This window comes from Drosophila tropicalis, unplaced genomic scaffold (assembly GCF_018151085.1).
Source record: "Drosophila tropicalis isolate 14030-0801.00 unplaced genomic scaffold, ASM1815108v1 contig_158, whole genome shotgun sequence".
Taxonomy (NCBI): domain Eukaryota; kingdom Metazoa; phylum Arthropoda; class Insecta; order Diptera; family Drosophilidae; genus Drosophila; species Drosophila tropicalis.
This window is the reverse complement of record NW_027172602.1, coordinates 4,559,517-4,572,422: the sequence shown is the minus strand read 5'-3', so window position 1 is coordinate 4,572,422 and position 12,906 is coordinate 4,559,517. Positions and strand designations below refer to the sequence as shown.

The window sequence follows — 12,906 nt, the reverse complement described above, 5'->3', positions numbered from 1 at the left end:
CACACACACACACACACACACACACACACACACACACACACACACACACAGACAGGGCCAGAGAGTAGGGGCTTCTCCTGATCCTTCTTAATGTGAATTTCAGGTCTATATTTAACTACCTGGCACAAAACTTATTGCAGGCAAAAAGAAGAGAAAATAAAAAAACGTAACGAAATATACGTATCGATCCATTTTTCGGTAGCTCTATTTTCTGAAACTAGTTTCCTTAAGCTTTCCTCAAGCAAGAAATTCCGTGTATACGTTTTTTTTTTTTCCCACACAAACCGAAGTAAACCAACCAAACACCCTAATTGCCCACGGCCTGAACCTGAACTCGAACCCCTCAAAGACAACCTAAGTGTAGGTATATCTCTGTCCCTGTCTCTTTCTCTAGATTTGTCTTGTCAATCTTAATTAGGATTTATGGCCATAGAAATTTTTGCACAATTTTCTTAGAGACTCCTTTTATTGGTAAAGATGCGCGCCCCGCACAAATTTCATTTAATTAGCCCAACAATTGGCAAATGATTTTACACAATCGACCAACAAAAAAAAAAAACAGAGGAAAGAAAGAATTATGATCGTTCACACCCCGGCCCCAGGGCTTCATACCTTTATATAAGTATTTACTCAAGTCCCACAATTGAGTCTCTCAGTGTCTTCTCTGTATGTCTATGTGTGTGTGTGTGTGTGTCTGCAGATTATAGCTACAGAAATAATCAAACAAATATCGAAATCTTGAAAATATATTCCCAAATCTCAAATAAAATCAATACTTTTCGAAACTATATATCGAAATTATCTTCTTAATCCATTTAAAAGTCCATTTTAGTCTAAAAGTGATTCCTGTTAAAACCAAAAAAGAATTCAAAACAATTCAACATTCAAGTCTATAAGAGATTTTCAAATTCAAAAACAATATAAATATTCACAATAAGAAAACTATATAAAACCAATTTGATCTTTATATTTTCAAATAAAACCATGACAAAACCAGAAATTTTTTAACAATTTATGAAAAAGTTTAAATTTTGATAGGACTCAAAAGTTCCTAATCAATCTTTCAAAACTAGGATCCAAGAAGACTAGATGTAGAATCAGTTTATATAATGTAGAATCAGTTCTACAGAACCAATTGTATCAAAGAATCCAAGAATCCAGTTAAAGATCTTTTAAGTAGTGAATATTGAAAGGTTGGTTTTATGATTCTAATGGATTCTAATGACAGTATTATGAATAATTTTAAACCCTCTTGAAATTCTTGAAAAGAAATCTTAAAAGAAAATCCAATAAGTAAACTAAATAGATTTGAATTTATCTTGAAGATATATAGAACAGATCTGTAAAGTTTTCTCAAGTTTTTTTTGGTTCTTTCTAGAAACTTCCCAACACTTGGGTGATCTATGGGTGTGGGAACCAAGGTGCCTTCTATTGCTACTGCAGCGCAGTCGCCGTTGCTGCCGCTGCTTCAGTTTGCTGCTTCTGCTGCTGCTGGCACGGCAAAGCTTACCATGTTCTAGCATAAGTATTATGGTTATATATGGCACACAAAAACGAAATGAGAAAAAAAAAAGAAAAAAGGGGCGGTATATAAACACACGATGCGTTCGTTCGTTATATGTTATGTAAAAAGTACCAACTCGATTAAGGAGTATATAGAAACCTGGGTAGAAGGAAACCCACCCCTATGTATCAGAGATCAGGAGAGACGAGAAGGAGGAGGTGGAGGAGACCCATAATGTGATCAGATGTTAGTTTTCCCAAAAGCCAACTGACTGAGGTGTATGCTTGCTTGATCGAGGGAACACCAAGCACCCAATATCTAGTATATACATTATGTATTTTACCTAGGGGATGAAAAGTCAGGCCTCTGTCTGACTGAGCGATGTGTGTGAGTGTGTGTGTGTGTGCGAGTATGTTTTTATTTCATTATGTTTTACATAAGCGGCAGGCAACGCAGGCGCTGCCAAGGATACCGAAGGATACGTTATATTTTTTCCATTGTGTGCGCCATCAGTCAACGAAGTCATTTCCGTTGGCAGCGCTGCCAACGTCAACGCTCCATGACATTTCAGGCACGCGACACACAGAAACAGAAACAGAACTCAAGCAGCTGTCCTACCGCCAGGATCACCAGTCATCAGGCCGCCACAACGTTCTGTAGCAGTTGCCAACGAACATTCGCCCGGCAAACAACATACACACACACTCACACACAGAGACACCACATCCTAGCCAGTGAGGAGGCCACTGAAAGATTTATTCCAAATCCTTGTACAAATGGCTGCACTTAGTTTCAGCCCATCACCGCCATCGCCCACAAACCTGCAGAATGGGGGCGCAGCAGGAGGAAGTGGAGCTGCCCAAGGCAAAGAGAATACTTCCACTAAGTCAGCGGTCACCCCGCTGGGTGGTGCGGGCAGTATTGGTGGTGGAGCTAGCAAATCATTTGCCAAGATCACCGTACACAATGTCTTGAGCGAAAGTGGAGCCAACTCGCTGCAACAGCACATTGCCAATCAGAATACGATAATAAGAAAAATTAAGGATTTCGGAATGCTTGGAGCCGTACACAGTGCAGCAGCAGTATCCACCACAACGACAACAGTGAACACCACCAATTTGAATTCGAGCACCGCCAGCACCACAATCGGACGTAAACGGCCATTGGGTGAGACGACCAAATTTCAAAATGAACAAAATGCCAACAAGGCGGCAAATGTGGCGGGAAAACGTACAAAACTAACCAAAAAGAATTCTCAGGCCAAGGAGAGGCAAACGACGGTGAAGCCTTTAATAACTAAGGGCACTGTTAATCTATTGGAGCAATTGGGAGCCAAAAAGTTACTAGCAAGAACAATAACAACAACAACATCAACACCAACAACAACAACAACCACAATGGGCACTCCTGGCCGTAAGGGTCTACCCTTACCTCAGGCAGTGGCCAGAAGAAATGCGCGCGAAAGGAATCGAGTTAAGCAGGTCAATAATGGTTTTGCCGCTCTACGTGAACGTATACCCGAAGAGGTATCCGAGGCATTCGAGGCCCAAGGTGCGGGTCGTGGTGCCAGCAAGAAGCTATCCAAAGTGGAAACATTACGCATGGCCGTCGAATATATACGCAGTTTGGAACGTTTATTGGGTTTCGATTTCCCACCCATTGGCGGTGGCTTTCATTCAAACAGCTCATCGAGTGGTGATGATAGTTTCATGTTTATCAAAGATGAATTCGATGGGCTGGATGAGCAGTTCGATGATTCGATGAGTAACTATGAATTGGATGAACCAACGCTAGCAGTCAACAATGGAATTGTTGGAGGAGCAGTTGGAGCAGCTAGCAATGAACCGACAATGGCTACAAATAATCCATCGCCCATGGATCTTTTACCCAATTTGACTACATTGAATGGTTTGCAATATGTCCGTATACCTGGCACAAATACCTATCAGCTGCTTACAGTCGACAGTCAGAGTTTAGTGGATGCCTTAATTGACACAAATTGCCTGAGCAATGGTACCGGTACCGGTACTGGTGCTGGTGCTGGTGCCGGTCCTGGTCCTGGTCCTGCAGCTGCAATTGGGAATGACAACGAAAACGGTGAATGTGTAAAATTCAACTCAACCTTATCGCGATCGCCCGTGCCAGGAGCAACGTCAGCGTCAGCAGCAACGGCAAGAGCAATAAGTAGTCCCTGCACATCCCCCATCCAAATGCAACGTAGCAGCAGTTCATCAATGCATCAACCACCAGAAACAACAGAAACGAGTGCAGTTTCACCTGTCGCCGTTGCTAATGAACTCTTATTGCAGGCGTGTGCCGCTCAACAACAACAACAACAGCAACAACAACAACTGATCAAACAGGAATACACCAGCTCAATCGAAAACCATCAGCCACAACAACGCCAACAACAACAACAACATGAATTACTCTGTTCCCCCCATATTGCCCGCCTTCTATGATCAGGAGCCAGTTGTTAGCTTCTACGACAATGTTGTTGTCAGTTTACCAAGTTTCAAAAAGGAATTCAATGACATGCTCCATGATCAAACCCATAATACAACAACTAACACAGTCGGTGGCTGTCTATCCGATGAGAGTATGATCGATGCAATTGATTGGTGGGAGGCCCATACACCCAAATCGGATGGCGGTGGCGAAAGAGTAAACAATACGGGAACATCCACACCAACATCGACCTCCGCGGCGGTGCTTATGTGAGAGATAGACAGTGAGAAAGAGAGAACGAGAACGGGAGCGTGAGAGTCCTCCATTTACTAAGTGATATCAACCAAAATCTATTGACCAAAATCAATTGTATCAATCCCAGCCCATCCCAAGCCGATCCCCCATCCCCCCATCATCATTGTAGAGTTAAGAATTTCCCTTTTTTTTTTTGCTTAGCTCTTAAGATTCTCAATTTTTTTTTTTTTGATAGGTTAAAGAAAAATTATATGTTAATATCGGATGTTGAAAATATATATATATAGAAATTTGAGAAACTCTACTTTGTATTTGTCATCTTTTGAAACTTATTTTCAGCTTTATCTGTCTGTTTCTATGCCAAATACTTTCTTATTTTTTGACCAATTTACTGGAAACTTTGTATTTCAGTTTCTTTTCGATATACCTAGCGAATTTGTCAAAATTGGCCAAATCAAAGCAACATAACATAAATCATCTGAAAATCATCTTAAATACAAAAATACCAAGCGTGTGAAAGAGACAAAAGATAACAAGCATTTTAAAACTATTTGTGGGAGAAGGTGAACTTGAAATGATAAGAATATTAAGTCTTCTTTTTGATTCGGAAGGATTTTATTCAACTTACTTTAAGCCTAATGGCCTAGTGAATAAAGTTTTTGAAGAGATGTTCAAAGGACGCTCCTGACAATTTTCGCTCTAAGGATGTGAAAATAAGATTTCAAACATGCTTAGTCATTAAATAGAGTTACAAACTATGCTATGCAGTTATTTCGTTTATGGTCCTTATGGCGGTCGATCGTCTACCGTCTGTCGTCCTGCCATTAGTATCAAGGACTGAAATACAAAATCAGCATATCATGTACATTTTCATAGGCGGCCAAGCATGCAGAAGGTACCCTAAGGACTCACAGACTCACACTCGGCAATATGACAACATTTGCATAACCAAAGTGGGGTAAAAAGTGTAGGGAAACAACTACACACACACACACACATATCCTTTGAACTAATATCTATGGGTGTGTGTGTATACCCGCCATGAGCTGGTAAGGCACTGCGCTTGAGCGAACCGCTTGCGTTTTTATTCAAATGAAGTAGCGTTTATTCCATGTCCTGATAAATGACAGTCCCAACACGTTGCCCAAACGTTCCCAAAAAAAAAACACAACTAAACTATGTATATCCTTCCATTTACATGTACAACGTGGGAATATGCCAATGGGAATGCTTGCAAGTGTTTAGTTTTTTTCCCTTTTTGTAACGGTTTCCACATATTTTTAATAGACAGGCATAAGTAATTAAGAAAAGTAGATTGAAATCAAAGTAGTACATACACACATATTTGATGTGGCAACCGCAAAGAAGGGAAATGAAATCCCTTACTTACATACATATATTAGGCAAGAATAGTTGAGAAAACATATCCTTTGATGAGTTTCTGATATCATCAGAACGTTTCAGTTGATAGGTAAATTGGGAAAGACTTAATTCACTTTAGATGACATGAATGGAACTTTTACTTAGTAGATAATTTTAATGATCTTGGGCTTCAAATGCTTGCTTTTTCTTTTTCTTAACAATATTCTTTAGTTTAGATCTGGAATAAGTACAATTTGGATTATTACAGATCACCTTCAGAGACTAAAAGAGCCTAAGGAGTTTGTCTGACTTGGTTATTGAAGATTCACTGAAAAGTTATCCTTTAAGTTGTTAGTTCAAGACGTTTTTTGAACCCAAATTGATCTAAATAATCTAGAAATCATTTAACATTAACAGAGAGTGTAAATGTGGGTACTAACCTAATGACCCGCAGTGTACATACATTTTGAATTCATTCTAAGGTAATTAAAAAGTATTTATTAGTAACTGTAGTCGTACAAGGCTATAATAGATGAATCATTTACATATACATCTATCTATAGATAATGCAAAATATTTTCATTTTTCTTGATGGCAAAGATTTCAGCTAATTGTATGCATCGTAGAATGTCCTTCATTGTCTTGTCCAAGGGTCCAAGACCGTGTCTTGTGTCCTACCTGGGGCAGATGTCTGAAGGAAAACCCCGCCAAGAAAAATGATGCAAAATTGCCAAACACACACACACACACATACATACATTTCAAGAGACATGCTCAAAGAAAATCAATTGATAATGGGAAACGGGACAAAAACACTTTGGTAAACTGAAGTCGGTGATTGGAATGGATGTTGGTGTTTCAAAGGAGGAGGGGTAGTTGATGTAGGAGCAGGCCAAAAACCCAAGACCAAGGACCAAGCATCTGCTATGCTGTAATAGGAGTGTGAGTATTGGCATTAGGAATCGGAACCGTAGCGCCTCCTACCCCACCGTTTTGTCAGTAGCCCGAATCCCAGGTCCAGGTGTGTTTGTCTAGGCTCGTTCCCTCACTCAGTGTGCGTGTGTGTGTGTGTGTTTTGTGGGTGCCGTGCCGTTATGAGTGAAAATCCAAAGGACCTCTTTTCCATTGGTCTTCTTTCTGTTGTTAGACTTCGTTTTTTTTTTTTATTATTTTTGCACCGTTATGCTTATTAATAACGAGACCAGGTAATGTGACACGCCCTTTTATAGGTACATACACCTTCGATTTCTGTATAATCTCGTATTTCATACGATTTTTGTCTTTCTTTCATTTCGTGGTTCTTTTGCCGCTTGTCAAAAAATCAATTTCAAACTCCGTTATTTCTGCCTTCTTTGCTCTTCGCTCTGTAATGTCGATGGGGGTAAAGGCTTATGGCTCCTGATCCTGATTCTGATCTCGTCCTTCTCTGGCTATATTTGGTTACACACACACACGCGCGATTTAGGGTGCTTTGCCTTGGGTGCTCTGTTGCTGTGCTCCTTTTTAATTCAGAATTCCCGTTGTTCTGATTACGTTTCACAGTTGGTACAGTTATTTAGGTATATACGCATGGGGTCGGGGTCACGCCCCTGTAGCCGCAGAGCAAGGGCGCACATGTCACCATTGAATATTCATAAATCATTTCATGTAATAACTCATTATTATTAACCCCCTACCCCATGTCAGTCCCCTCCCTCCTGATACTCCACCTACACAACTTTGCTCAATGTGTTCATTGAGCGTGTGCTCATGATCATTTTGCTTCTTGGTTACTCCAGTCGTCTGGGCATATTGCATTACACACACACACACCAAAGCCAAAGCCAGTCAGAATTCTGGATTCAGGGCCAGGTGCTTCTCTCATCTCATGCCGTTGAAGTTGGAAAATAAAAAGGAGAAAAGAAGAAAACAAACACACAGCGTATCGATCATTGATCATTAATGATCAAGGTGAATGCTTAAGTTTTAATTTATCAATGAAGTTTCAAGATGAACTGATCTATAACAAAAATGATCTCAATGAGATCGACGAGAAGTAGCTTTAATCTTAGCCTCATGTCCCCACAATCTTTACAAGTTAATATAAGGGTCAAATTTTGAATCAGACAATTTTAAGGTTAAATGAAGCAAGTAAGTCGACTCGTCGACTCGGGTATACCATACACCAGGTGAAACAAATTTTTTTAAATTTCGAAAACCAAATGTACATATGTATGTCTATTAAATTGTTTTTACATGTTTCATAGTATGTGCTATCTCGCTCACTCTACGAACACACGAGCACTCTAGCGCCGCTACTAGCCAACGGCCAATTCTGGCCTTGTGGACCGCGTAGTAAAATACGTTCATACGCATATTTTGCATGTTTCTAGTCCGATTTCAAAAATTTGGTAGTTTTGTAGAAATAGATAAGATTAATTAGTCTGCCGAATTTGAATGCGATAGTCAAAAAACTACAGGAGAAAATCGGTTTTTTCTTAATTATGGAGGCGGAAGTGGGCGTGGCAAAATATGAAAATATATATACTCTGCGCGAATACTAAGCCAGTATACATACTAAATTTGGTGACTTTAGCTTTGTTTGTTTTTGATAAAATCAGTTTTGTTTGATTTGCGGGGGGCGGAAGTGGGCGTGGCAAAATTTTTAAATAGCCAGTTTCTGCGCGTCTATTAAACTAGTCTGCATACCAAATTTGATGTCGGTAGCTGTCATAGTTTTTAAGAAAATCAGTTTTATGTAAATTCCGGGGGCGGAAGGGGGCGTGGCAAAAAGTTTAAACAATTAGTTTCTGCGCGCCAACTAAACGAGTATATAAACCAAATTTGATGTCTCTAGCTGTTATACTTTTTAAGAAAAACAGTTTTATGTGATTCCTGGGGGCGTAAGGGGGCGTGGCCGAAATTCCAATTAACTCTGAACATGTGCATACTACACGAGTATACATACCAAATTTGGTGGCTCTAGCTCTTATAGTCTCCGAGATCTGCGTGTTCATACGGACGGACGGACGGACGGACGGACGGACGGACGGACGGACGGACGGACGGACGGACGGACGGACGGACAGACGGACATGGCTAGATCGACTCGGCTATTCATCCTGATCAAGAATATATATACTTTATAGGGTCGGAGAAGCTTCCTTCTGCCTGTTACATACATTTTGGCGACTTTAATATACCATTTCACCCTATGGGTGTATGGTATAAAAAGTTCAACAAGATTTTAGACACAAAAAGAAAGGTATTAAGTACATAGCCACAAAGAGTTCAAGTAATCTTTAGTTTATTTTTCTATATCTAGAGTTCGTTTGGAAATGTTTTAAAGTGATTTTTGCATATTGATTGTTCGATATCTGGTAAACTGCTGAGTCTTTGTTCTCAGTGATTTTTCATTCAGTTGGCCTAAACCCCGTGTCGTTCGTCTCGTCGCTCTGTGATACACTTAACCCTGGCCAAGAGTTAAACCTTATTTTTGGTTTACCTCTTGAAGATTTACGTTTTACTCTTATTATTTTTAAATGTCAATTAACCACAGAGAGCCTAAGCTGAAAATACTCAAGTTTTAAAGTCTTAGACGTCCTCAGGATCATGTACTCAGTGGCTGCACTTCAGCTAACAATAAGGCACTTAAGTGTGCGCTTTATGACCTAAGTCCTTAAGCGCTTAAACCGCAGGTCATCAGTAGACCAAGGCAGCAGGTTAACACTTTTTCTTCTTCTTTTGGTTTTTGGCAAAATCCGCTTAGCCCTGAACTCGTTTTTCGATTTACATTCATGTAAACTGAAACAAAGTATTGAGAGCATACGGAATTCATTCATAAAATGAATTCTAGTACCTAATCATTTGCATAGCTCCAAGGAAAACACGAGGGCATAAGGACAACATCTGTTGCTGATTCTATTTCTCTCTCCCCCCTTTAGGTCTGGATGCACATGTTTTCCAGGACATTTTCTTAATTTCTCCCTCTCTCTCTCTCTCTCTCTATCTCTCTGTGTGTGTCTGTTACTTGTTTTGACTGATGCACCCAGGGTGGTGGCCTAAGCAGCTCAACATTGAGTCATCAACTCACACAATTGTCTCCATGACCAGCCAAAAATACAAAATAAGAATACAAAAATAGGAAATTTTGACACTTTTTCTTATTCTTTTGCACAATCGTACGAAAAAAAATCAAAATAAAAACTCTCCAGGCATCGTTTGCCAATTCGCATTGATTGAGTTGTCCTTTAATTGTGACTATTTTGGCAGTCACTTACGCTCTGTGTGTGTGGCGAGTTCATTCACATATTCTAGAAAACTCTTACTCCATTCCATAATGGTATCCAGGACAAAAACCAATTTATGTGTGTGGGGTCCCGTATAGAGAGTCCTTCAGGGAATCTAGCACAATGTCTCGGTTGCTTCAACAAGCAAAGTGTTCTCACACATTGTCCGGAAACATCTCAATCCAAAATCAAACTAAACATTTTTTTAAACTAATTGTTCAAGTCAAGACCTAAGGAAAGGAAAACTTCATACAAATGATCGATTTCAATTAAACGAAATCCTCATCTTTATCTATATTATGTATCTTAAGGGTTTTTTTTTCGGCTTTAGCTTAGGTTCTTTTATTTCATAAATTTTATAGCAATTTTTTCACAAAATTCGTATTATTTTTCATATTCCAAAATTGAATGATTTCAGTTTCTACATAGTTAATATCTGTCACAGGAAAACATCCTTTTTTTGGTGAAAGTTTCAAAACTATTTTTGCAGATTCAAAAATCCATTTTGATTTCATTTCAATTTTTCAATTGCTTTCTCTTTTAAAGAACCTGTAAACATGAATCGGCTGTTGATCAATTCAAACTGAATGTTTTTTTGAACGTTTATCCAGAGAACAATGAAAGATCTCAATAATATGAGATGTCAGCATGAATGATATAAGCCTAAAACTGATAATATGAAAACCTCATGACATTTTAAAAGATGAGCGTTAAGTCACTAGTTACTAGACCCCAAAGCTTTTCTTTTTCATTGATCCTCTAGAATTTTTCATTTTCCAAATGAGCTGAGCCATATTGACACTTTTAAGGCCTCGCCCCATCATAGAGATCAATGGATAGTAAGTTCATAGTCATCTCTTTATAATTTTCTATGATTTTGTAATGATATTTAAAGGCCTTTGATTTCATTTTGATTTATATAAACTTAAAACTGAACATATTCAAATGAACATTTCAAAGAGAGAATCTTATGTTCTGAATTACTTTCTTGAAAGTAATGTTATCTTTTCATTACTTAGTAAACCTTCAAGGTATAAGAGAAAAGATCTTCAAAAGTCTGACCAGCTCTTTGATAGGATCTCTTCGCTAATGGAGCACATTTGGTTTCAAGTTGTAAAGATTTCTATTTTATTGCAAAATGTCCTAAAAAAAAAAAAAAAAAAAGGAAAGGAAAAGAACATTCGAAGACCCGTGTTTGATACTAATTGGAAAAGGGTTTTCATTTTTTGCCGCAAAATGCAATAAAAAACCAAAACGAATGTACAAACTTCCGGCTCACAGCATCCGAAAATAAAAAATGAAAAAAAAAGGAACAGGTACAGGACGAAATAGGATATACATTTCGGATATTGAATATAAAATAAATTGGTAACCGTAGCCGACGGCGTTCTAAGCGCAAAAAGGACAATGACCAAACAAAAACGTTTGGCGGCACGACACGACAAGGTGTACGAGTGTGCGTGTGTGTGTGTGTGTGTGTGTCTTCTAGGACCTGCGTGTCCTTTCAAACAACTAGGCACCCCCTTCATTAATCTTGTTAAGCATCGCTTATCGGTTGGTTTGCTAACGCAAAATGCAAAAGAAACCGAAAGGATTTCCGTTTCGTTTCGTAATACGATCGCAATGAAATGAAAATAGATATTCCCTAAAAATTTCCTTTGATCAAATTTATTTTCAAATAAAATAAAAAAAAAGTGAAAGCCGACTCTCCGAAAGGCCGCCGCGTTAGGTGAAAGAGGTGAATAGCAAAAAAAAAAAAAAAAAATATAAGTAAATCAATTTAATTTTTTTTAATATTTCGTTGTTTTTTTTTCTCTCTCTCTCTCTGGTCTTCCTGGCCAATGCATAAATTCTCTTTTTTTTCTGCTGATCGGGGAATAAACTGCTGTCGATTCTATAACAATGGCATTTGCATTTGTCACTCAGTCTCCGGTCTCTGGTCTCGATCTCTCAATAATCGCCTTAGGTTTTTATATCATTCGAAGGCAAACCCTTAAATGAGGTGTCAACTTAAGTTAGCGAAAGGTCGCTTTTGCTGGTTTTTTGATTACGCCGATTGCATAATGCTAACAAATATGATTTCTACTCGATTCGAAGGACAGCAAATTCTCAATTCATATTCAATATTTTGACATTGGCCTTAAGTTTGTAAGCATATTTTTTTTTTTTTTTTTTTTGGCCAAAGAACAGCACATTAACACAGTTAACCGATGATAGAAGATGCTAAAGCAAAGCCAGAAAAAAATGTTATTGAAATTGTTGCCAAAGAAAAAGTAAGTACTAAGTAAGTTCCTTAACTTTTCGATTTGGAATGGGATGAGCTATTTTAGTACTTGGATTTCAAAAATATAAAATGTTAATGCCATGTTCTTTTCGATGTTATCATCATTTATAAACTAGTTTTGCCAGATCCTTAAAAACTATTCTGAAATATGTTTAACAAACCTTTTTTAAAATAATGTTTCATAAGTTCTTTACAAAAACTAATTTACATTTTACTTTCAATTCTTTTGGATATTTGGCTTAACTTTTGTTGTACATATAAATGTATCCATTTGATTTATAATATTTGCATTTTAATCAGTTTTTTATATTGTCAAAATGTTTTAAAAACATTAAACAATATACAAACTAACATTAAACAATACAAACTAACATTAAACAATATATAAACTAAGTAAGACGAAAAAATATTTCAAAATATGAGTTTCGATTTCAAACATAAGCAAGAAATATTCATTTTAAAATTGGAAAAGTAAATAAGTTATGCCAAATTTCCATAAAACAACTTATAAATTTAAAAGTTTTATTTTTAAAATTGATTTTAAACTAGTTTCCATATTATTTTTAGAGTTTTTAAACAAAGAACTTCTGTATTTTGACACTAGAGAGAAAATACTAATCCAATTTGTTTTTATGGGAAAGAAAACCTTTTAGTCAGACGATATAGAAGTCCGATCTCTTTGATCTCTTTGGTATAATCATTTATAAGTGTTAAATGCTCACATATTTAAATTATTATGATAATTACTTAAGAAATAACAAAGTTATTCATCTAAGATAAAAGAT

General features: G+C 37.6%; 1 protein-coding gene across 1 annotated transcript; it reads left to right on the top strand.

Annotated features, from left to right (window-relative positions):
• Positions 1-2,280: 2,280 nt before the first annotated feature.
• Positions 2,281-4,329, top strand: ase (asense). The gene is made up of 3 exons (XM_068298843.1): positions 2,281-2,784; positions 2,827-3,656; positions 3,868-4,329. Exons 1-3 carry the CDS (start codon positions 2,281-2,283, stop codon positions 4,223-4,225), a joined length of 1,692 nt encoding a protein of 563 aa, XP_068154944.1. The 3' UTR covers positions 4,226-4,329.
• Positions 4,330-12,906: the final 8,577 nt, after the last annotated feature.

Bases quoted from the DNA above. Each gene is read 5' to 3' on its own strand.
- ase (XM_068298843.1), top strand. From the start codon at position 2,281: ATGGCTGCACTTAGTTTCAGCCCATCACCGCCATCGCCCACAAACCTG. The intron at 2,785-2,826 runs GTGAAGCCTTTA...AATCTATTGGAG, and splicing joins CCAAGGAGAGGCAAACGACG to CAATTGGGAGCCAAAAAGTT. The intron at 3,657-3,867 runs GTCAGCGTCAGC...CTGATCAAACAG, and splicing joins TCGCCCGTGCCAGGAGCAAC to GAATACACCAGCTCAATCGA.